Genomic DNA, 24269 nt, shown 5'->3' with positions numbered 1-24269 from the left:
GAGGACGCAGCAGGGGACATGGGGGGGACATCTGGGGGTCTCCGGAGGACAGGAGGGACATACAAGGACACTGGGTGACACTGGGTGACATTGGGTGACACTGGGTGACCCTAGGGTGACACTGGGTGACAATGGGGGGACATTGGGACCCTCACCTGCAGCTCCCTGGACAGAGTGACCCCACTCAGATCCACGGGCTGGGGGCTGTACCCGTGGGAGGGGTCGTAGGTGGCCTGGGGGGTGACATGGGGGGGGTCAGGGGGACCCCAATATTTTGGGGTCTCCCTTTTCCCCCCACCCCCACCTCCCCCGAGGTGATTTTGGGGTGCCCCACACACCCCTGACCCCACACAGATGATTTTGGGGTGCCCCACACACCCCTGACCCCACACAGATGATTTTGGGGTGCCCCACACCCCCTCCCGAGGCGTTTTTGGGGGTCCCACCTGAGCGTTTTGGGAGATTTTTCGGGTTTTCTTCTTCTCCGTGCGCTCGTCCTCGCCCTCGCGCGCCTTCTCCACCGTCCACTCCCAGGCCAGCATGGCCTTGAGGGACTCCTTGATGGGCCACCGGTAAATCTCCTTGTCCTGGGGGGTCAGGGGGGGGTCAGGGGGCACCCCAAAATCGGGGGGTTTGGGGGGGTCCATGAGGAGGAGGAGGGAAGGGGCTGGGGGCTCCCAGAGTGGCCTTGGTGGCCACCAGAAGACCTGATCTTGGGGGTGTCCCCCTGGGTTTGGGGTGTCCTCCTGGGTCTGGGGGTGTCCTCCTGGGTTTGGGGGGTCCCTCTGGGTCTGGGGGGGTCCCGAGGGGTCAGGGGTCACCCCAAAATCGGGGGGTTTGGGGGGGTCCATGAGGAGGAGGAGGGAAGGGTTTGGGGGCTCCCAGAGTGGCCTTGGTGGCCACCAGGAGACCTCGTGGTCCTGGGGGGTCTGGGGGTGTCCCCCCGGGTTTGGGGGGGTCCCTCTGGGTCTGGGGGTGTCCTCCTGAGTTTGGGGGTGTCCCCCTGGGTCTGGGGGGGTCCCGGGGGTCCCGTGGTACCTTCTCAGAAAAAGTTTTGTAGGGTCTCAGCATCGGGTGGGTTTTGGCTTCTTCGTCCACGGTCTCCCCAAAAGTCCAATTGTTCTGGATCTGGGGGGACGGGGACACAAGTCAGGGGGGCTTGGGGACATCGGGCTGGGGGGGACAGAGGAGATTTGAGGGGACAACAGAGATTTGGGGGGTCACCAACAGTTGAGGGTCCCGGGTGCTCCGTGGAGCTGGAGCAGCTCCGGGGTTGTGCAGATCTGGGGGGACTCAGAGGGGACCCTGGGGGTGTCCCAGGGGTTTGGGGGGGTCCCAGGGGGTTCTGGGGGTGTCCCAGGGGTTTGGGGGGTCCTGGGGGGGTCCCCACCTTGTCGAAGGCCCATTTCTCGTGCGTGTACTCGGCGTATTTGTTGATGAAACCATCGAGCTTCTCGGGGATGATGACACTGGGGGGGACACGGGGGGACAATGGGGTCAGGGGGGGACAATGGGGTCAGGGGACACACGAGGATGAGGATGGATGAACCCCATGGGGGCCTGGATGGGGCTGGGGGGTCTGGGAGAGGGTGGGGGTCTCCATGAGGATGAGGATGGACTGGGGAGGGGTCTCCATGAGGGTGAGGATGGATTGGGGAGGGGTCTCCATGAGGGTGAGGATGGATTGGGGAGGGGTCTCCATGAGGGTGAGGATGAGGATGGACAAGTTGGGGGTTTCTGGATGAGGATGGGTGCGGTTGTGGGGGTCTCCATGAGGATCTGGATGAGGATGGGTGGGGTTGGGGGTCTCCATGAGGATCTGGATGAGGATGGGTGGGGTCAGGGGGTCTCCATGAGGATCTGGATGAGGATGGGTGGGGTTGGGGGTCTCCATGAGGATCTGGGTGGGGTTTGGGGTCTCCATGAGGATCTGGATGAGGATGGGTGGGGTCAGGGGTCTCCATGAGGATCTGGATGAGGATGGGTGGGGTCAGGGGGTCTCCATGAGGATCTGGATGAAGATGGGTGGGGTCAGGGGCTCTCCATGAGGATCTGGATGAGGATGGGTGGGGTCAGGGGGTCTCTATGAGGATCTGGATGAGGATGGGTGGGGTTGGGGGTCTCTACGAGGATCTGGATGAGGATGGGTGGGGTCAGGGGTCTCTATGAGGATCTGGATGAGGATGGGTGGGGTCAGGGGGTCTCCATGAGGATCTGGATGAGGATGGGTGGGGTCAGGGGGTCTCCATGAGGATCTGGGTGGGGTCAGGGGTCTCTATGAGGATCTGGATGAGGATGGGTGGGGTCAGGGGCTCTCCATGAGGATCTGGATGAGGATGGGTGGGGTCAGGGGGTCTCCATGAGGATCTGGATGAGGATGGGTGGGGTCAGGGGTCTCCATGAGGATCTGGATGAGGATGGGTGGGGTCAGGGGGTCTCCATGAGGATCTGGGTGGGGTCAGGGGGTCTCCATGAGGATCTGGATGAGGATGGGTGGGGTCAGGGGGTCTCCATCAGCACAGGCAGGGTGGGGGGCTCATGCTGGCACGGGGAGGGGTCTGCGGGAGCCCTACTTGAGGGTCTCGACGGGTTTGGGGTCGAAGTTGCCCTCGGCATCCACCGAGGCCTTCTTCTCGGTGCGGGACGAGTAGCTGGCGTCCACGTAGTCGGGCGGGAGCGCGCCGGCGATGGCGCAGAGACACGGCATGGCCAGCTTGTAGAGCTCGGCCTCGAACTTCTGCGGGGACAGGGGACACCGGTGTCACCAGGGCCACCACAGGCACCAGCGCCGTGTCCCCAGTGTCATCATCCCTGTGGCACCGGGGACACCAGGGCCACCACAGGCACCAGTGCCGTGTTCCCCCAGTGCCACCATCCTCATGTCCCCAGTGTCACCATCCCCATATCCCCAGTGCCACCATCCTCATCCCCAAGTGCCACCACCCCCACGTCCCCAGTGCCACCATCCCCACGTCCCCAGTATCACCACCCCCATGTCCCCAGTGTCACCATCTCCATATCCCCAGTGCCACCATCCTCATGTCCCGTGTCACCATCCCCATGTCCCCAGTGCCACCACCCCCATGTCCCCAGTGCCACCACCCCCATGTCCCGTGTCACCATCCCCATGTCCCCAGTGTCACCATCTCCATATCCCCAGTGCCACCATCCTCATGTCCCCAGTATCACCACCCCCATGTCCTCAGTGTCACCATCCCCATGTCCCCAGTGCCACCACCCCCATGTCCCCAGTGCCACCACCCCCACGTTCCCCACCATCTCCATTCCCATGTCCCCATCACGCCCTTGTCCCTGTCACCCCCAGCTCCGTGTCCCAATGTCCCCACAGTCCCCACATCCTCATCACCCCCACCCCAACCTCTCCACATCCCCCTCATCCCATTCCCACGTTCCCACCACCGCCCCGTCCCCAGGTGTGTCCCTCAGGTGTGTCCCTGAGCTGTGTCCCCCCCAGACGTGTCCCCTCCAGGTGTGTTCCTGAGCTGTGTCCCCCCCAGACGTGTCCCCTCCAGGTGTGTCCCTGAGCTGTGTCCCCTCCAGGTGTGTCCCCTCCAGGTGTGTCCCTGAGCTGTGTCCCCTCCAGGTGTGTCCCCTCCAGGTGTGTCCCTGAGCTGTGTCCCCCCCAGGTGTGTCCCCTCCAGGTGTGTCCCTGAGCTGTGTCCCCCCCAGGTGTGTCCCCTCCAGGTGTGTCCCCACCTTGTGCGCCAGGGAGTCGAAGATGCCCCAGAAGAGCTTCCTGGTGAGGTGCAGCTCCTCCTCGGAGCTGACGCCCATGTTGGGCCACCCGCTGGGCAGGCAGTAGTACCTCCAGCAGCGCTCGTAGTGGTTGGTCAGCAGCTGCGGGGACACGGGGTGGTCACTCTGGTGGTCACTCTTTGCGGGTGGGGTCAGGGCATGGGGACAAGCACGGGGACACCCCCGGGGCTCACCTTGAGGGGCATCTTGGCGAACTCGTTGAGGATGGGCACGTCGAAGACGAGGCGGCGCAGGAGGTGCTGCAGCATCGAGGGGCGGATGTACCTGGGGGGGAATGGGGGGTCAGGGGGGTCTGGGGGTTCACCTGAGAGCGCCGTGAGACACTCGGTGGGGTCATGCTGGGCCTTGGGCAGGGACACGGGCATTGGTTGGCTGTGGGATTGGGTTGGCCATGGCGGTTGGGTTGACCAAGAGGGTTGGGTTGGCCTTGAGGGTTGGGTTGACCATGGAGGTTGAGTTGACCATGGCAGTTGGGTTGACCATGAGAGCTGGGTTGACCAGGGGGGATGAGTTGGCCATGGCGGTTGGGTTGACCAAGAGGGTTGGGTTGGCCTTGAGGGTTGAGTTGACCATGGCAGTTGGGTTGGCCTTGAAGGTTGAGTTGACCATGGGGGTTGAGTTGGCCATGGCGGTTGGGTTGGGTTGACCATGGTGGTTGAGTTGACCATGGGGATTGGGTGGACCATGGCAGTTGGGTTGGGTTGACCATGGTGGTTGAGTTGACCATGGGGATTGGGTGGACCATGGCAGTTGAGCTGACCATGGGTGGACCACAGTGGTTGAGTTGGTCATGGCAGTTGAGTTAGCTGTAAGAGTTGACCATGGCGGTTGGGTTGACCATGGTAGTTGGGTTCCCCATGAGAGTTGGGTTGACCAGGGGAGTTGAGTTGGCCATGGTGGTTGGGTTGACCATGGCAGTTGGGTTCCCCACGAGAGTTGGGTTGACCAGGGGAGTTGAGTTGGCCATGGTGGTTGGGTTGACCATGGCAGTTGGGTTCCCCACGAGAGTTGGGTTGACCATGACGATTGGGTTGGCCATGGCTGTTGGGTTGGGTTGGCCATAGCAGTTGGGTTCCCCACAACAGTCGGGTTCATTTTGGGTCCAGATGCCAACCCCTGGCGGGCACGGTGCCATTTTGGGGCCCGGTTCGGGGTCCCACCTGCAGAGGGCCATGAGGCACTCCTCGATGGCGTCGCGCTGGGCCTTGGTGAGGGCGCGGCCGCGCGACAGGCGGTAGATGGTGTGCAGCATGGAGTCCACCATGATGGCGCGGTGCTCGGTGCCCGCGAAGAGCGGCGCGCACTTGGTGATGAGCGGCATCACCGCCAGGCACAGGTACCGGTTCAGCGCCAGCGCCATCTCCGTGGTGCTGAACGTCGCCTGGGGGGGACATGGGGGGGTCACGGGGAGGGGACACACCCTGAGGGGACGTGGGGACAGGGGGCACAGGTGTCCCATGGGGCGAGTTTGGGGATGTGTTCCATAGAGGAGATTTGGGGGGTCAAACAGGGAAGATTGGGGTGACCCCAAATCCATCCCATGGGGGAGATTTGGGGAGGTCAGACAGGGAACCCATGGGGGAGATTTGGGGGATCAAATAGGGAAGATTGGGGTGACCCCAAATCCATCCCATGGGGGAGATTTGGGGGATCAAACAGGGAACATTGGGGTGACACCCAATCCATGTCATGAGGGAGATTTGGGGGATCAAACAGGGAAGATTTGGGGTGACCCCACACCCATCCCATAGGGAACATTTGGGGTGACCCCACACCCATCCCATAGGGAACATTTGGGGGATCCCAGACCCACAGGAGGGAACAGGGCAGACCCGAGGCCCCTGCTGCAGGCCCAACGAACCCTGTAGGGAGTTTTGGGGAGCCCCGGGGGGTTTTGGGGTGCCCCTCACCGTGTCCAGCGAGGCGGCCGCGCGCATGTCGGGCAGGAACCCCACTTCCAGCACGTGGAGCAGGAACTCCTGGTTCTGCACCCCATAAACGCGGTCCAGGAACAGCACCATGGGCGCCTTGTGCTCGGGGACGAAGCTGGCGGCCATACGGGGCTCCACCACGTTCCCATCTGCGGGACCCCAAAGCTCAGGGCGCCCCAAAACTCCCCAAACCCTAAAACAGCCAGGAATTCCCCAAATCCTGGCATCCCCAGAGCCCCCCAGCCTGGCTGGTGGCCATGGGGGGCTCCACCACGTTCCCATCTGCGGGACCCCAAAGCTCAGGGCGCCCCAAAACTCCCCAAACCCTAAAACAGCCAGGAATTCCCCAAATCCTGGCATCCCCAGAGCCCCCCAGCCTGGCTGGTGGCCATGGGGGGCTCCACCATGTTCCCATCTGCGGGACCCCAAAGCTCAGGGCGCCCCAAAACTCCCCAAACAGCCCCAAACCCTAAAACATCCAGGAATTCCCCAAATCCTGGCATCCCCAGAGCCCCCCAGCCTGGCTGGTGGTCATGGGGGGCTCCACCACATTCCCATCTGCGGGACCCCAAAATTCAGGGCACCCCAAAACTCCCCAAATAGCCGCCAAGGCTGATGACCCCCATGCCAGTCCCCACATCTTGGGGTGTCCCTTTGCCCAGGTTTGGGGACCCCTCCTCACCTTTTCGCAGTGCTGGAATCTGCAGGGGGAGGCTGATGATCCCCACCAGCTCCCCACATTTTGGGGTGTCCCTGATCCAGGTCCCCAGATTTTGGGGTGTCCCCCATCCCAGTGATCCCTCCCCAGGTTTGGGGACCCCTCCCCACCTTTTCCCAGCGCCGGGATCTGCAGGGGGAGGCTGATGATCCCCACCAGGTCCTCGAGCGGGACGAGCGAGCGCAGGATGGCCCGGATCCGCAGGGCCTCCCCCTTCCCCGCCTGGATCAGCTGTGGGGGTCACATGGGGGGGTCACACCCTGAGTCCTTACCCCCCCAGGACCCCCCTGAGCCCCCCCGAACCCCCCAGGTCCGTACGTGCATCTCGGGGGCACAGCGGCCCAGCAGGTCGATGAGGGCGGCGTAGAAGGACATGATGGCGTGGCCCAGGTGCACCCGGTTCTCCTCGGGGGGCTCCTCGGGTCCAAACCTGGGGGGCAACGGGGGGTCTGAGGGGTCAGGGGGTCACCCTGGGGTCCTCCCAGGCCATCCCAGTATTGTCATCTTCACCCCACCCCATTCCAGCCCATCTTCATCCTCCTCCTGTTCACGGCTTGATGCCCACTCTGTTCTGTCTTCGTCCTCACTTGCATGTCTCATCATGGACGTCTCATCCTCATCCTCATCCTCATCCTTACCCTAACCCCATTCCCAATCCCAATCCCAGTCCCATTCTCAACCCCATCCAATCCCATTTCCAGTCTCATTCCCATTTCCAGTCTCATTCCCATTTCCATTCCCATTCCCAATCCCAATCCCAATCCCACCCAGCCCCAATCCCACTCCCGGTGCTCATGGCCTCCTCTCCCTGCGGCCGCTGGGCCTATCCTGGGCGGGGTCCCCATCCCAATCCTACCCAATCCCAATCCCAACCCCAATCCCACTCCCGGTGCTCACGGCCTCCTCTCCCTGCGGCCGCTGGGCCCGTCCCGTGCGGGGTCCTGGGCGATGCTCAGGGCGTCCTGGATGGCCGCCAGCAGCCCCGAGCCCCCCTCGCCCCGCAGCGCCGGCCCGAAGCACTCGGGGCGCCGGATCAGCAGCCGCACCACCACGTTGGCGTTCTCCTCCACGCTCTCCCCTGGGGAACGGGACCCCAAAGGTCACAGGGACACCCCAGAATTCCCAAAACACAAACCCAAAAATCCCTTAAAACAGGGAGCCCCTAAACCCCTAAAACAGGGAACCCCAAAGCCCCTAAAACAGGGAATCCCAAAACCCCCAAAACAGGGAACCCCTAAACCCCCAAAACAGGGAATCCCAAAGCCCCTAAAACAGGGAACCCCAAAACCCCCAGCACAGGAAGTCCCGGAGAATCCAACTGGGAACCTCAAGCTGGGTTCTTCTCCATGCTCTGCCCTGCAGGAACAGGACCCCCAAAACTCACAGGGACCCCTAAAATGGGCCCCCCAAAACACAAACCCACAGGAGGGGACAGGGGGACACCTGGGAGGTTCCATGAGGGGACACAGGGACACCTGAGGGACACCTGGGGGACACCTGAGGGTCTCCCACCAGTGACAAAGATGGCAAAGCACAGAAAGTCCACGTAGTGCTGCCATGAGGGGTACAGGGAGGACACAGGGACTCCCTCAAGGGGACTTGGGGACACCTGAGGGACACCTGAGGGACACCTGGGGTGTCTCACCGTTGACGAAGACGGCGAAGCGCAGGAAGTCCAGGTACTTCTCACCCCCACAGGGGTTCCAGCCGATGTCGGGGTAGCCCTTGGCCAGCAGCATGGGGCAGCTCTGCAGCCCACAGCTCGCCAGGTACGTCACCACCTGCCCCAGGGGACACCAGGGGACATCAGGGGACACCAGGGGACATGGAGGGACACAGGGGACATGGGGGGGACACGGGGCTGTCCCCACCTTCTCCAGGTCCTGCTCCTTGAGGGCCAGCGCCAGCTCGTTGTTGTCGATGACGGAGGCGGCTGCCACGTCCAGGGGGGTGGAGCCCTGCATGCCTTGGGGACAACAGGGACACAGAGGTCAGGGGACAACAGGGGACAGAGACCCCCCCCGCCCGCCAAGGTGTCCTAAAGGACCCCCAAGGTGACTGGAGGGGACAGAGGTGACAAGGAAGGGTGGGGGGGGGGGTGAGAGCCCAGGTGGGGGTGGCAGAGAGGGGACAGGGGTGGCACTGGGGACACGGGGATGTCCCAGGGGTCTCACCTAGACCAATGCCGCTGTTCTCCAGCAGGTAGCCCAGGGCAGGGAGGGGACAGGGGTGGCACTGGGGGTGCAGGGGTGGCACTGGGGACACAGGGATGTCCCAGGGGTCTCACCTAGACCAATGCTGCTGTTCTCCAGCAGGTAGCCCAGGTGGGGGTGACACAGAGGGGCCAGGGGGTGGCAGAGAGGGGACAGGGGTGGCACTGGGGACACGGGGATGTCCCAGGGGTGTCACCTAGACCAATGCCGCTGTTCTCCAGCAGGTAGCCCAGGGCAGGGAGGGGACAGGGGTGGCACTGGGGGTGCAGGGGTGGCACTGGGGACACGGGGATGTCCCAGGGGTCTCACCTAGACCAATGCCGCTGTTCTCCAGCAGGTAGCCCAGGTGGGGGTGACACAGAGGGGCCAGGGGATGGCAGGGAGGGGACAGGGGTGGCACTGGGGACACGGGGATGTCCCAGGGGTCTCACCTAGACCAATGCCGCTGTTCTCCAGCAGGTAGCCCAGGTGGTCGAACATGGAGCGCTGGTTCTGGCGGCTGATGCGGCAGAAGTAGCAGAGGAAGCGGCAGCAGTTGGTCACCATCTTGGGGAACCGGATCTCCTGGGGGGCACCGGGGGGTCAGGGCAGCTCCGGGAGGGTCCCGAGGGGGGCACCCAGAGGGGTGGGGGCTCACCTTGGACTCACCACCGCCCAGCACGCTGACCATCACCTGCATCACGGTCTCGTGCATGCCCAGCGCCCGCATCAGGTTGGGGTGCTGGTAGAACACCTTGTTGTTCATGATATTCCTGGGGGGGCACGGGGGGGGTCAATGATTTGGGGGGCTGGGAGGGGGTTATGGGGTGTTCAGGGTGGGATATGGGGTGCTCAGGGGCAGATCTGGGGAGTTTGGGGGGTTCTCAGGGTGCTGGATGGGGACACAGGGGGACACAGGGGGACCCAGAGAGGACCCAGGGTGACCCAGAGAGGACACAGGGGACACAAGGACACAAGGAGGACACAAGGAGGACACAAGGAGGACACAGGGTGACCCAGGGTGACCCAGACAGGACACAGGGGGACACAAGGAGGACACAGGGAGGACACAAGGAGGACACAGGGAGGACACAGGGAGGACACAGGGAGGACGCAGGGTGACCCCGGGGCTGCCACGCACCCGATGCTCTGGATCATGAGGTTCTCCTCCTCGGGGCCCATCTGCACGATGAGCAGCGAGCGGATCTGGCCCAGGCACTCGAGCAGGGCCGTGGTGTCGGGCACGGAGGTGGCGCTGATGGCGTAGGCCTTGGGCAGGGCCCGGCCCAGCTCGCCCAGCGCGTCGTACTGCCGGTGCAGCAGGCTGAACATGGCCCGCACCAGCGCCGGGCTCTGGATGAAGGACTCCTGCGCCCAGTGCACCATGGTCTGCGAGATCAGCTCCTGCAGCGTGCCTGGGGACAGCGGGGACATTGGGGACATTGGGGACATTGGGGACATTGGGGACATGGGGGACAATGGGGGTATCAGGGACATTGGGGACATTGGGGACACAGTGACTCCTGCGCCCAGTGCACCATGGTCTGCGAGATCAGCTCCTGCAGCGTGACTGGGGACAGCAGGGACAATGGGGACAATAGGGACAGTGACTCCTGTGCCCATGGTCTGCCAGATCAGCTCCGGCAGTGCTGCCACCTTGGGGACATCTTGGTTGGCACCTTGGGGACACCTTGGCCAACTCCTTGGGGACACTTTGTGTGTCCCCCTGCTGCCACCTCAGCCATGTCCCGGACACGGCTGAGTGTCCCTGTCCCCACCCCCCTGTCCCCTCCTCACTGGGCACCGGGGGCTCCTCGGGGGGGGTCTCCTCCTCCTTGGGGGGGCCCCGGACCCCCACCACCTTCTGCACCAGCCCCAGCAGCCGCTGCCGCAGCGACGTCTCCTCCTCCTCCTCCTCTTCCTCCTCCGTCAGCTCGATGCCTGCGGGACAAGGGGGGGTCATAGAGGTGTCCCTGTGTCCCCAAGGGGGGGCCTCAGGGTCCCTGGATGGAGTCCCTGTGCTCCTGGGGGTCTCTGGGGTCCCACAATGGGGGTCCCAGTTCCAATGGCGAGATCCCAGTTCCACTGGGGGTGTCCCCAAGCCCAGGGGTGTCCCCAGGCCCAGGGGCTGTCCCTGTCCCCCCCTCACCACAGTGGGCCAGCAGGTCATTGTGGAAGTCCAGCAGCTCGTCCCGGATGTCCCCAGGCACGGGACACTCCTCATCCTCAGCCCCTCCCTTGTACTGCATCAGCATGTTGATCTGGGGACACGGGGACACGGGGGGGACACCAGGTCACGGGACCATCCCTCCCTGTGTGCCCCACGTGTCCCTTGTCCCCACACCCTGCCCCCAGATCCCCCCATTCCCACAGTTCCCTCACGTGTCCCCAGGCACATCCCAGCCAAGGCCGTGTCCCCAAGGTGTCCCCAGGCACATCCCAGCCAAGGCCCTGTCCCCAGCAGTGTCCCCAGGCACATCCTCATTCTCTCACCCAAAGCCACATCCTCAGGGGTGTCCCTAAGGTGTCCCTGCAGTGTCCCCACATTGTCCCTGCTCTGTGCCCACTCTGTCCCTGCAGTGTCCCCGCTCTGTCCCCATGCTGTCCCCACTCTGCCCTCACTCTGTCCCTGCTGTGCCTGTGCTGTCCCCACTCTGCCCTCACTCTGTCCCCACTCTGTCCCTACTCTGTCCCCGTGCTGTCTCCACTCTGCCCCCATTCTTGTCCCCACTCTGTCCCCGCTCTGCCCTCACTCTGTCCCCGCTCTGTCCCCACCCTGTCCTCATTCTGTCCCCGCTCTGTCCCCACTCTGCCCTCACTCTGTCCCCACTCTGTCCTTGCTCTGTCCCCGCTCTGTCCCCACTCTGCCCTCACTCTGTCCCCACTCTGTCCTTGCTCTGTCCCCACTCTGTCCTTGCTCTGTCCCCACTCTGTCCCCACTCTGCCCTCACTCTGTCCCCGCTCTGTCCCCACCCTGTCCTCATTCTGTCCCCGCTCTGCCCCCATTCTGTCCCCACTCTGTCCCCACTCTGCCCTCACTCTGTCCCCGCTCTGTCCCCACCCTGTCCTCATTCTGTCCCCGCTCTGTCCCCACTCTGCCCTCACTCTGTCCCCACTCTGTCCTTGCTCTGTCCCCGCTCTGTCCCCGCTCTGTCCCCATCCTGTCCCCGCTCTGTCCCCGCTCTGTCCCCACTCTGTCCCCGCTCTGTCCCCGCTCTGTCCCCGCTCTGTCCCCACCCTGTCCTCATTCTGTCCCCGCTCTGCCCTCACTCTGCCCTCACTCTGTCCCCGCTCTGCCCTCACTCTGTCCCCACTCTGTCCTCACTCTGTCCCCGCTCTGTCCCCGCTCTGTCCCCGCTCTGTCCCCGCTCTGTCCCCGCCCTGTCCCCGCTCTGTCCCCGCTCTGTCCCCGTTCTGTCCCCGCTCTGTCCCCACCTGCTCCTGCGGGGGCGAGCGGAACTCGCGCGTGCGCCGGGCGGTCTCGGCTGCCGACATGGTCAGAGCGCGCATCAGGCGCCCGTAGCGCCGCCGCTGGTCCCGCTGCAGCCGCTGCACGTGGCGCTCCGAGAACGCCACGATGGCCTCGACGCGGTGCTGCAGCTCCCGCTCGCACAGGTGCTGCAGCAGGTGGCACATCTGCGGGGACACGGGGACATCGGGGACGTCAGGGACATCGAGGATGTCAGGAACATTGGGGACACGGGGACATCGGGGACATCAGGGACAGGGGGATGTCAGGGACATTGGGACATCAGGGACAGGGGGATGTCAGGGACAGGGGGACATCAGGGACAAGGGGATGTCAGGGACATGGGGATGTCAGGGACATTGGGGACATCAGGGACAGGGGGATGTCAGGGACATTGGGGACACGGGGACATCGGGGACGTCAGGGACAGGGGGATGTCAGGGACAGGGGGATGTCAGGGACATTGGGACATCAGGGACAGGGGGATATCAGGGACAGGGGGATGTCAGGGACATCGGGGATGTCAGGGACATCGGGGACGTCAGGGACAGGGGGATGTCAGGGACATTGGGGACATCAGGGACAGGGGGATGTCAGGGACATCGGGACATCAGGGACATTGGGGACGTCAGGGACATTGGGACATCAGGGACATGAGCCCAGGGAGGGGACACGAGGTGGACACGGAGAGGGGACAGCGAGGGGACACAAACCGCCACCCCCGTGCCCTCCCTGACCTGCAGCTTGACCGACTCCGGCAGCTTCATCTGCAGCAGCCCCTCCTCCAGCTCTTCCTCTTCCTCCTTCTCCTCCTCCTCCTGCACCTCCCCGGCCTCAATGGCCTTCGTCCTCCTGGCCTCCTCCTCGTCCTCCTCCTCCGCCTGCAGCTCTCCAGCCTCGATGGCCTTCCTCCTCCTCACTTCCTCCTCCTCTTCCTCCTCCTCCTCCTCCTCCTCCTCCAGCTCTCCAGCCTCCACGGCCTTTTTCCTCCTTGCCTCCTCATCCTCCTCCTTCTCCTCCTCGCCAGCTTCGATGGCCTTCACCTCCTCCTCCTCCTCCTCCTCCTCCTCCTCGCCTTCCTCCCGCCGTCCCTCTCCGAAGACGCGGGGCTCGATCATGCGCAGCACGCGCCGCACGTCGCCGTCCCCCAGCGCTCCCACCGCCAGCAGCGCCGACACCAGCTTGAGCACCGGCACCAGCTGGAACTCCACGCTGCCCCCCACGGGGTCCCGGGCGTGGGGACCCCCTCCGGCCACCGCCTCGGCCAGCATGCGCATGGCCTTGGCTCCCAGCTCGTCCAGCGGGATGGCCGGGCTGAGCGGCGCCCGCCCCCCGCCGCCCCCCGCCCGGATGAAGCAAGGCTCTGAAAAATGGGGCTGGGGTCTCAGGCAGGCGCTGGGCCCCACGCCCGGGGGTCCCGGGCAGCGTCCGCCGCCGGGGAAGAGCGCGATGGCGCGCGTGGCCTCGGTGATGGGCACGATGAACTCGGCGCTCATGGAGGAGCGGGCGCGCTGCGCCGCGTCCAGGTGCATGGCCAGCAGCAGGTCGTAGTAGCCGGCCCGCAGGGGTCCCGGCAGCTCGGGGCTCTCGATGGCGAAGAGCAGCTGGGCCTGGTCCACGTGGCTGCACAGGGCGTGCGCCACGCGGTTGTTGCCCAGCGCGCACACGGCGCAGTAGAGGCGCAGGGTGTGGCACTGGAACTGCAGCAGCTCCTCGCGCTCCCACAGCTCCAGGATGTCGATGCACCTGAGGGGGAAAGGGGAGTCGGGCTGGGGTGTGGGGAATGGGGGGATATGGGGTGGGAGCCCTGGGGGGACAGGGAATGGGGGGATATGGGGTGGGAGCTCTGGGGGGACAGGGAATGGGGGGATATGGGGTGGGAGCCCTGGGGGGACAGGGAATGGGGGGATATGGGGTGGGAGCCCTGGGGGGACAGGGAATGGGGGGATATGGGGTGGGAGCTCTGGGGGGACAGGGAATGGGGGGATATGGGGTGGGAGCCCTGGGGGGACAGGGAATGGGGGGATATGGGATGGGAGCCCTGGGGGGACAGGGAATGGGGGTCAGGGGAGGGATACATGGGGTGGGACCCCTGGGATGGGAGCACAAGGTCTCCTGGGGATAAAACCCCAAGCTCTCCTGGGGATGGGACTTTTGGGGTGAGACCCCAAAGTCTCTTGGGGATGGGACCCCTGGAGGTGAGACCTCAAGGGGACAGGGCCCCATGTCCCTCTGGGATGACACCTCAAGCTCTCCTGGGGTTGAGACCCCTGGGATGGGGACCCCCAAGGTCTCCTGGGGCTGGGACCTTTGGGGTGAGCACCCTGGGGATGGCATCTCTGGGATGAGACCCTGTGGGACAGAATCCCACGAGACTGGGGGTGTCCCTGGGGGTGTCCCCACGCACCTGTCCTCCTCGGGGATGTGCAGGGCCATCATCTGCAGGGGCTCGGAGCACTCCACGGCCCAGCCCTGGCGCTCGCCCAGCCGGGCGCTCTCCACGGCCAGGTACTCGGTGGGCATGCGGCTCCAGGTGACCGGCGTCAGGTGCTGGATCACCAGCCTGGGCGGGCACTGCGGCGCCGGGTTCTGCCTCTCGCTGCTGAACATGGCCGCCGAGATGGGCATGATGTTCTGGGGAGGGGGGACACACGGCGGTGTCAGGGGGACCCCCAGAGACCCCCGGCACTGAGTTCCTCTTGGGTCGCCCTGCAGACCCCAAAGATCTGCCCCAGAGCTCTCCTTGTTCCACCTGGCAGCTCCTGAATCACCTCACCAGTGCTCCCAGTTGTGCCCCAGTCCCTGTCCACCCCCAATAACCCCCCCCCAAACGATGACCTCGGGGGTAGGGGGGGATTTGGGTTTTGGGGGGTTTTGGGGGGCTCTCAGGGGTCCTGTACCATGGTGGTGTTCATGATGACCTGAGGGCTTGGGGGGTTTTGGGGGGGGTCTCAGGGGTCCTGTACCATGGTGGTGTTCATGATGACCTGAGGGTTTGGGGGGTTTTGGGGTGCAGGAATGGGGGTTTAGGGTGTTTAGGGTGTGGGTAGGAGGTTTTGAGGGGGACTCATCCCATGGTGGTGTTCATGATGATCTGGGGGTTTGGGGGGTTTTGGGGGGGGTCTCAGGGGTCCTGTACCATGGTGGTGTTCATGATGATCGGGGGGTTCGGGGGGTTTTGGGGTGCAGGAAGGGGGGTTTAGGGTGTTTAGGGTGTGGGTAGGAGGTTTTGAGGGGGTCTCAGGGGTCCTGTACCATGGTGGTGTTCATGATGATCTGGGGGTTCGGGGGGTTTTGGGGGGGTCTCAGGGGTCCTGTACCATGGTGGTGTTCATGATGATCTGGGGATTTGGGGGGTTTTGGGGTGCAGGAATGAGGGTTTAGGGTGTTTAGGGTGTGGGTAGGAGGTTTTGGGGGGGTCTCATCCCATGGTGGTGTTCATGATGACCTTGGGGTGTGGGGGTTTTGGAGTGCAGGGGTGGTCCCAGGAGGTTTTGGGGGGTCTCATTCCCCCACCACCCACCTGGTGGGGGTCCCAGTCCTCACCTTGAGCTTGCCCAGCTCAAACTGGAGCACGTTTTGGGTGGTGGGCTGCACGAACACCGCCGGGAACAGTTTGGTGTTGGGCTCCACCTGCGGGGACAGCGCTGCTGTGAGACCCCCGGGGTGGGCTGGGACCCCCAAAACTCACCTGGGGGGTGTCAGGGGAGGGGTTCCAGCTCACCTGGAAGAAGGTGTTGATCTCTTTGCCGTTGGCTGTGAAGGTCATGAGCCCCGTGGCCAGGTCCACCAGGCAGCCGATGACCAGGTCAGTGTGGGACACCCTGGCCTGCTGGGTGGGGGTCGCAAACTCCCCCCCCCACACCATGTAGCAGTTGCTGCGCTTGATGCTGGGGGGAAAAAGGGGGTCAGACCCCCAAAACCCCACCAAAATACCCCAAAACCCCCCAAAATACCCCCACACCATGTAGCAACTGCTGCGCTTGATGCTGAGGGGGAAAAAGAGGGTGAGACCCCCTCCAAAATACCCCAAAACCCCCCAAAATACCCCCACACCATGGACCCCTCCCCTATTTAACCCCCACACCATGTAGCAGTTGCTGCGCTTGATGCTGGGGGGAAAGAGGGGGTCAGACCCCCAAAACCCCACCAAAATACCCCAAAACCCCCCAAAATACCCCCACACCATGTAGCAACTGCTGCGCTTGATGCTGAGGGGGAAAAAGAGGGTGAGACCCCCCCCAAAATACCCCCAGACCATGGACCCCTCACCTATTTAACCCCCACACCATGTAGCAGTTGCTGCGCGTGATGCTGGGGGGAAAAAGGGGGTGAGAACCCCCCAAAAATACCCCAGACCATGGGGCAGTTGCCCTGTTAGGGGTCCCATTTTGGGGTCCCATTTGGGACCCTGTTTGGGGTGCCTTTGGGGTCCTGTTAGGGTCCTATTTGGTTGGGATCCAGTTTGGGGTCCCATTTAGGGATCCTATCTAGGGGTCCCTTTTGGGGTCTCTTTGGGGTCCCTTTAGGATCCCATTTGGGGTCCCTCTGGGGTCTCTCTGGGATCCCTTTGTGTTCCCATTTGGGGTCTCTTTTGGGGTCTCTTTGGGGTCCCACCTGGGGTCCTGTTTGGCAATCCCCTTTTGGGGTCCCTTCTGGGCTCCCTTTGGGGTCCTGTTAGGGTCCCATTTAGGGATCCCCTCTAGGGGTCCCTTCTGGGGTCTATTTGGGATCTCATTTGGGGTCTCTTTGGGATCCCATTTGGGGTCTCTTTGGGGTCCCTTTGGGGTCCGTTTTGGGGTCCTGTTTGGCAATCCCCTTTTGGGGTCCCTTCTGGGCTCCCTTTGGGGTCCTGTTAGGGTCCCATTTAGGGATCCTGTCTAGGGGTCTCTTTTGGGGTCTATTTGGGATCTCATTTGGGGTCCCTTTTGGGATCCCATTTGGGGTCTCTTTGGGGTCCGTTTTGGGGTCCCCGTGGGGTACCTGTCGTGCACGTTGCCGCGGTCGTCGCCCATGGTGACGGTGACGCTGCGCACGCGGCTCAGCTCAAAGTCGGGGTCGTGCTGGTGGAAGTGGGGGGTGACCCAGCCCACCCAGGCACTGCCCGGCTCCTGCCCAGCAAACAGCCGCACCGAGTAATAGTACTGGGGACAAGGGACAGCGTCAGGGACATGGGGACAGGGACAGGGACAGGGACACGGGGACACAGGGACAGGGACAGGTGACCCAGCCCACCCAGGCACTGCCCCGCAAACAGCCGCACAGAGTAATAGTACTGGGGACAAGGGACAGCGTCAGGGACACGGGGACAGGGACAGGGACACAGGGACAGGGACACGGGGACAGGGACATGGGGACAGGGACAGGTGACCCAGCCCACCCAGGCACTGCCCGGCTCCTGCCCGGCAAACAGCCGCACCGAGTAATAGTACTGGGGACAAGGGACAGCGTCAGGGACATGGGGACAGGGACAGGGACAGCGACAGGGACAGGGACACGGGGACAGGGACAGGTGACCCAGCCCACCCAGGCACTGCCCCGCAAACAGCCGCACCGAGTAATAGTACTGGGGACAAGGGACAGCGTCAGGGACACGGGGACAGGGACAGGGACACGGGGACAGGGACACGGGGACAGGGACAGGTGACCCAGCCCAGCCAGGCACTGCCCCGCAAACAGCCGCACCGAGTAATAGTACTGGGGACAAGGGACAGCGTCAGGGACATGGGGACAGCCACAGGGACAGCCACGGGGACAGGGACACGGGGACAGGGACACGGGGACAGGGACACGGGGACAGGGACAGGTGACCCAGCCCAGCCAGGCACTGCCCCGCAAACAGCCGCACCGAGTAATAGTACTGGGGACAAGGGACAGTGTCAGGGACACAGGGACATGGGGACAGGGACACGGGGACAGGGACAGCCACAGGTTCAGGGACATGGGGACAGTGACAGGGACATGGGGACAGGGGCACAGGGACAGGGGACAGGGGGACAGGGTGTTTTGGGGGGATCTCATGGGTCCCATACCGTGGTGGTGTTCATGATGACCTCAGGGCTTGGGGATTTTGGGGGGATTTTGGGGTTTTTGGGGGTCCATACCGTGGTGGTGTTCATGATGACCTCGGGGGTTGGGGATTTTGGGATTTTGGGGGGATTTTGGAGTTTTTGGGGGTCCATACCGTGGTGGTGTTCATGATGACCTCAGGACTTGGGGATTTTGGGGTTTTGGGGGGTTTTTGGGGGTTTTGGGGGTCCATACCGTGGTGGTGTTCATGATGACCTCGGGGGTTGGGGATTTTGGGATTTTGGGGGGATTTTGGAGTTTCTGGGGGTCCATACCGTGGTGGTGTTCATGATGACCTCGGGGGTTGGGGATTTTGGGGGGATTTTGGAGTTTCTGGGGGTCCATACCGTGGTGGTGTTCATGATGACCTCAGGGCTTGGGGATTTTGGGGTTTTGGGGGGATTTTGGAGTTTTTGGGGGTCCATACCGTGGTGGTGTTCATGATGACCTCGGGGGTTGGGGATTTTGGGGGGATTTTGGGGTTTTGGGGGTCCATACCGTGGTGGTGTTCATGATGACCTCGGGGTCGTCGCGCTCATCGGGCACCACGTCCTCCTCCAGCCGGGGCACGGGAGGGGGCGCGGGGGGGGGCGCAAACGGCGTCTTCCGGCCCTTGAACAGGAACCTGGGGGGCACCGGGGGGGTCACCCCGCTCTGGGGACCCCCAGGGACCCCCCAACACCCAGGGAATGCCCCCAGCAACACCCCTTAAGGGCCAGACTGGGGACGCTCAGGGACACCCCCAGGGATGGGTGTCACCCCCTTTTGGGGACCCTCAAGGTTATTGGGGAGCCCCCAGGGATGGGTGTCACCCCCTTTTGGGGACCCTCAAGGTTATTGGGGAGCCCCCAGGGATGGGTGTCACCCCCTTTTGGGGACCCTCAGGGACTGGGGAGCCCCCAGGGATGGGTGTCACCCCCTTTTGCTGCCCCCCAGCACCACCCACCCCTTTTTCGTGCCCCTCAGGGTTATTGGGGATCCCCCAGCTCTGGCTGCCACCTCCTTTTGGGGACCCTCAGGAATATTGGGGACCCCCTAGGGATGGCTGTCACCCCCTTTTGCTGCTCCCCAGGAATATTGGGACCCCCCTTTTGCTGCCTCCCAGCCAATATTGGGGTACCCCCTTTCGCTGCCCCCCCAGCCAATATTGGGGACCCCCCTTTCGCTGCCTCCCCAGCCAATATTGGGGTACTCCCTTTTGCTGCCCCCCACCCCCTTTCACCGCCCCCAAGCCAATATTGGGGTGCCCCCTTTCGCCGCCCCCCAGCCAACATTGGGGACCCCCCTTTCGCTGCCTCCCCAGCCAATATTGGGGTACTCCCTTTTGCTGCCCCCCACCCCCTTTTGCTGCCCCCTACCCCCTTTCGCTGCCTCCCCAGCCAATATTGGGGACCCCCCTTTCGCTGCCCCCCAGCCAATATTGGGGACCCCCCTTTCGCTGCCCCCCGCCCCACGCACCCCCTCCTGGTCTTGCTCTTCTCGGTGGTCGCGTCCTTCTCGTTCTCTCCCCGCGGCGGCTCCCGGGAGGCGGCGGCGGCAGCACCGGGGGCCGCCCCCGCCGGTCCCTTCTCGGTCCCCTCGTCGCCCTCGGCGCTGCGGGGCCCGGCCGAGCGCCGCAGCCGCTCGAACTCGGACAGGGGCTCGGCGGCCGCATCCTCGGGGGGCTCCGGAGGGGGCGCCTGGGGCAGGGGCGTGGCGCCGGGCGTGCAGCGGAACGTGGCGTGGAACTGCACCGGGAGGCTGAGCCGCAGGAACAGCAGCTCCGGCGGGGCCGCGGGCGTCCCGGAGCTGCGGTGCGACAGCCGCAGGCACGGCGGGGAATCCACGGTGCCGTCCAGGCGGGTCACCTGCGGGGGGGGACAGCGGGGCTGGCACCGGGGGGACAGCGGGGGGACAGCGGGGGGACAGCGGGGCTGGCACCGGGGGGACAGCGGGGGGGACAGCGGGGGGACACCGGGGGGACAGCGGGGCTGGCACCGGGGGTGGCACTGGGGGGACAGCGGGGCTGGCACCGGGGGGACACCGGGGGGACAGCGGGGGGACACCGGGGGGACAGGGAGGGGACCGGGGCTGGCACCGGGGGTGGCACTGGGGGGACAGCGGGGCTGGCACCGGGGGTGGCACCGGGGTGGCACCGGGGGTGGCACTGGGGGGACAGCGGGGCTGGCACCGGGGGTGGCACCGGGGGTGGCACTGGGGGGACAGCGGGGCTGGCACCGGGGGTGGCACCGGGGGTGGCACCGGGGGGACAGGGAGGGGACAGGGAGGGGACAGGGAGGGGGACAGGGAGGGGGAAACCCGGGGATGGTGGGACACGGTGGTGGGGGATGTTTCACCCTGTTTGGGGGCACTTCCCCTCGTTTTGGGGGCACTTCACCTCATTTTGGGACACTTCCCCTCGTTTTGGGGACACTTCATCTCATTTTGGGGACACTTCATCTCATTTTGGGCGCACTTCATCTCATTTTGGGGATGCTTCACCTCGTTTTGGGGGCACTTCCCCTCGTTTTGGGGCACTTCCCCCCATTTTGGGGACACTTCCCCTCGTTTTGGGACACTTCACCTCATTTTGGGGACACTGCACCTCATTTTGGGGACACTTCCCCTAATTTTGGGGACACTCAGGGACAGGGAACCCCCAGAGATGGGGGTGTCACCCCGTTTTGGGGACCCTTGGAGAATTTTAGGGACTCTTGACACCCCAAACCCCGCTCACCTCGAGCTGGGGGTGCTCGGGGGGCACTGGGATGAACTGGGGCAGGCTGTGGCTGAACCAGAGGGCGATGGGGACCCCAAACCCCCCCAAAGCCCCCCAAAGCCCCCTCACCTCGAGCTGGGGGTGCTCGGGGGGCACTGGGATGAACTGGGGCAGGCTGTGGCTGAACCAGAGGGCGATTGGCCGTTTCATGTTGATGGCGAAGGGCTCGTAGCCCTCCTGGAGGCCGCAGATGCCGAAGTAGCGCAGGGTGCCAACGTCCTGGCCCAGGTTCAGGTGGCCCTCCTGGCCCAGCCCCAGGCTGCACACGGGGACAAAGCCTGGGGGGCACGGGGGGGGCAGCACTGAGACCCCCAGAGCCCCCAGACACACCCCAGAGCCCCCAGACCCACCCCAGAGCCCCTAGATCCATCCTAGAGCCCCTAGATCCATCCCAGAGCCCCCAGACCCATTCCTGGAGCACCCAGACCCATCCCTGGATCCCCCAGACCCATTCCAGACCCCCCAGACCCATCCCTGGATCCCTCAGACTCATTCCTGGATCCCCCAGACCCATCCCTGGTGCCCCAGACCCATCCATGGATCCCTCAGACCCATTCCAGAGCCCCCAGACCCATCCTTGGATCCCTCAGACCCATCCCTGAACCCCCAGACCCATTTCTGTTGCCCCCAGACCCATTTCTGAACCCCCAGACCCATTTCTGTTGCCCCCAGACCCATTTCTGAACCCCCCCAGAACCACCCCCAGATCCGTCCCCCTCCTCCCCCAGCCCCAGGTGACACCGGGGAGGTGTCACCAAGCCCAGTCCGGACCCCCCCCTCACCGTCGGCCACCTCGAAGTCCCTGAAGGCCACCTCAGAGCCAGCGTCCCCCATCAGCACCTCCCCATTGAGGGTGAAGCTCATGTGGCACTCGCCCAGGTCGATGAGGCAGCCCACGACGTCCCCAGCCTGCCAGGGGCGCCCAAAGGACTCCCCGCCCACGTGCCAGCGCTGGCCCTGGGGACACCGGGGACACCAGGGGGTCACAGGGGACACCAGGGGACACCGGGGACACCAGGGGACACCGGGGACACCAGGGGGTCACAGGGGACACCAGGGGACACAGGGGACACCAGGGGGTCACAGAAGGTGACAGTGGGACCCCGGGGGACTCTGGGGGTCCCTGAGTGTCCCCAAGCGTCCCATGCTGGTTCTGCGTGTCCCCATGTGTCCCCACCTGTCCCTGTGTGTCCCCATGTGTCCCAAACAGGTTCTGTGTGGCCCTGAGTGTCCCTGTGTGTCCTTGTGCATCCCTGAATGTCCCCACATGTGCCAAACAGGCTCTGTGTGTCCCTGTGTGTCCTTGAGTGTCCCTACATGTCCCCAGTGTCCCCCACCTGTCCCCGTGTGTCCCAAGTAGGTTCTGTGTGTCCCTGAGTGTCTCTGTGTGTCCCCACGTGTCCCCAGCAGGCTCTGCATGTCCCCCGTGTGTCCCCGCGTGTCCCCGTGTGTCCCCGTGTGTCCCCCGTGTCCCTGCCTGTCCCTGTGTGTCCCAAACAGGCTCTGTGTGTCCCCACATGTCCCCAGCAGGCTCTGCATGTCCCCCATGTCCCTGCCTGTCCCCGCCTGTCCCCGTGTGTCCCCCGTGTCCCTGCCTGTCCCTGTGTGTCCCAAGTAGGTTCTGTGTGTCCCCAGCAGGCTCTGCATGTCCCCCATGTCCCCCATGTCCCTGCCTGTCCCCGCCTGTCCCCGTGTGTCCCCTCGGCGTGTCCCCACGCTCACCCGGTGCCCGTTGAAGACGAAGGCCATGTCATCGGCGCCCAGCTCGGTGTCGGGTCTCAGCCCGGGCCGGGCCCAGCCCACGCGCATCTCCCCGGCCGTCACCGCCTGGAACTCGAAATACCAGCGGCCGCTGCGCACGGCCGAGCCCCGCTCTGCGCGGAACAGCCGCGGCCGGGGGGCGCGGGGACCCCTGGGAACCGCATCCTGCGAGGCTGGGGGGGACACGGGGGTCAGCACCCCGGAAACGGCACCCAAACAGCACCCAGAGAGCCCAAAAACGGCACCCAGAGAGCCCCAGAAACGGCACCCAGAGAGCCCCAGAAACAGCACCCAGAGAGCCTCAGAAACAGGATACAGAACCCCAAAAACAGCACCCAGAGAGCCCCAGAAACGGCAGCCAGAGAGCCTCAGAAATGGGATACAGAACCCCAAAAACAGCACCCAGAGAGCCCCAAAAACGGCACCCTGAGAGCCCCAGAAACAGCACCCAAACAGCACCCAGAGAGCCCAAAAACGGCACCCAGAGAGCCCCAGAAACGGCACACAGAGAGCCCCAGAAACGGCACCCAGAGAGCCCCAGAAATGGGATACAGAACCCCAAAAACAGCACCCAGAGAGCCCCAGAAACAGCACCCAGAGAGCCCCAGAAACAGCACCCAGAGAGCCCCAGAAATGGGATACAGAACCCCAAAAACAGCACCCAGAGAGCCCAAAAACAGCACCCAGAGAGCCCCAGAAACAGCACCCAGAGAGCCCCAGAAACGGCACCCAGAGAGCCCCAGAAATGGGATACAGAACCTCAAAAACAGCGCCCAGAGAGCCCCAGAAACAGCACCCAGAGAGCCCCAGAAACGGCACCCAGAGAGCCCCAGGAACGGCACCCAGAGAGCCCCAGAAACAGCACCCAGAGAGCCCCAAAAACAGCCCCCAGAGAGCCCCAGAAATGGGATACAGAACCCCAAAAACAGTGCCCAGAGAGCCCCAGAAACAGCACCCAGAGAGCCCCAGAAATGGCACCCAGAGAGCCCCAGAAACAGCACCCATAGAGCCCCAGAAATGGGATACAGAACCCCAAAAACAGCACCCAGAGAGCCCCAGAAACGGCACCCAAACGGTCCCACCAGCTGCCAAATGTCCCCAGATGTCCCCAAATGTCCCCGAGCCCCCCACTCACGCGTCTCCTGGTCGGGGGGCTCGATGTTGTAGCCGTAGCCCAGCAGGGTCCGCACGGCCTGGCACAGGCTCTCGCGGTTGGTGGCCTTTGTCCCCTCGTCCAGCAGGTTGTAGGGGACCAGCCGAGGGTTCCGCTTGTTCTTGATGTCCTGGGGACGCGGGGACACAGCCATGGGGACACAGAGACACCAAGCTCAGGGGAGTAGAGACACCCCCAGAGGTGTGGGGACATGGGGACACCAAGCTCAGGGGGGTGGGGACATGGGGACACCAGGCTCAGGGGCATGGGGACACCCCCAGAGGTGTGGGGATGTGGGGACACCAGGCCTGGGGCCATGGGGACAGCGAGCTCAGGGGAATGGGGACACCCCCAGAGGCATGGGGACACCCCACAGGTGTGGGGACATGAGGACACGGCCATGGGGACATGGGGACACCAGCTCAGGGGCATGGGGACACC

General features: G+C 64.3%; 1 protein-coding gene across 1 annotated transcript in view; it reads right to left on the bottom strand.

The window, feature by feature from the left end:
• Positions 1–24269, bottom strand: part of RYR1 (ryanodine receptor 1) — an 83624-nt gene that overhangs the window by 36527 nt on the left and 22828 nt on the right. Inside the window, 32 exon segments of the mRNA XM_036405464.2 lie at positions 156–233; positions 447–587; positions 1039–1128; positions 1391–1469; positions 2574–2737; positions 3718–3858; positions 3951–4041; positions 4938–5158; positions 5688–5857; positions 6537–6657; positions 6745–6856; positions 7324–7504; positions 8072–8207; positions 8298–8392; positions 9071–9203; positions 9277–9391; positions 9760–10033; positions 10416–10559; positions 10768–10879; positions 12054–12254; positions 12825–12902; positions 13008–13833; positions 14495–14721; positions 15634–15720; positions 15812–15977; positions 17071–17231; positions 18655–18781; positions 19615–20003; positions 20984–21192; positions 21697–21871; positions 22637–22848; positions 23811–23958. Of these exon segments, the coding sequence (XP_036261357.1) occupies positions 156–233; positions 447–587; positions 1039–1128; positions 1391–1469; positions 2574–2737; positions 3718–3858; positions 3951–4041; positions 4938–5158; positions 5688–5857; positions 6537–6657; positions 6745–6856; positions 7324–7504; positions 8072–8207; positions 8298–8392; positions 9071–9203; positions 9277–9391; positions 9760–10033; positions 10416–10559; positions 10768–10879; positions 12054–12254; positions 12825–12902; positions 13008–13833; positions 14495–14721; positions 15634–15720; positions 15812–15977; positions 17071–17231; positions 18655–18781; positions 19615–20003; positions 20984–21192; positions 21697–21871; positions 22637–22848; positions 23811–23958 (5604 nt within the window).

This window comes from Molothrus ater, chromosome 39 (assembly GCF_012460135.2).
Source record: "Molothrus ater isolate BHLD 08-10-18 breed brown headed cowbird chromosome 39, BPBGC_Mater_1.1, whole genome shotgun sequence".
In the NCBI taxonomy this organism is placed as follows: Eukaryota; Metazoa; Chordata; class Aves; order Passeriformes; family Icteridae; genus Molothrus; species Molothrus ater.
This window is presented reverse-complemented; position numbering and strand designations above follow the sequence as displayed.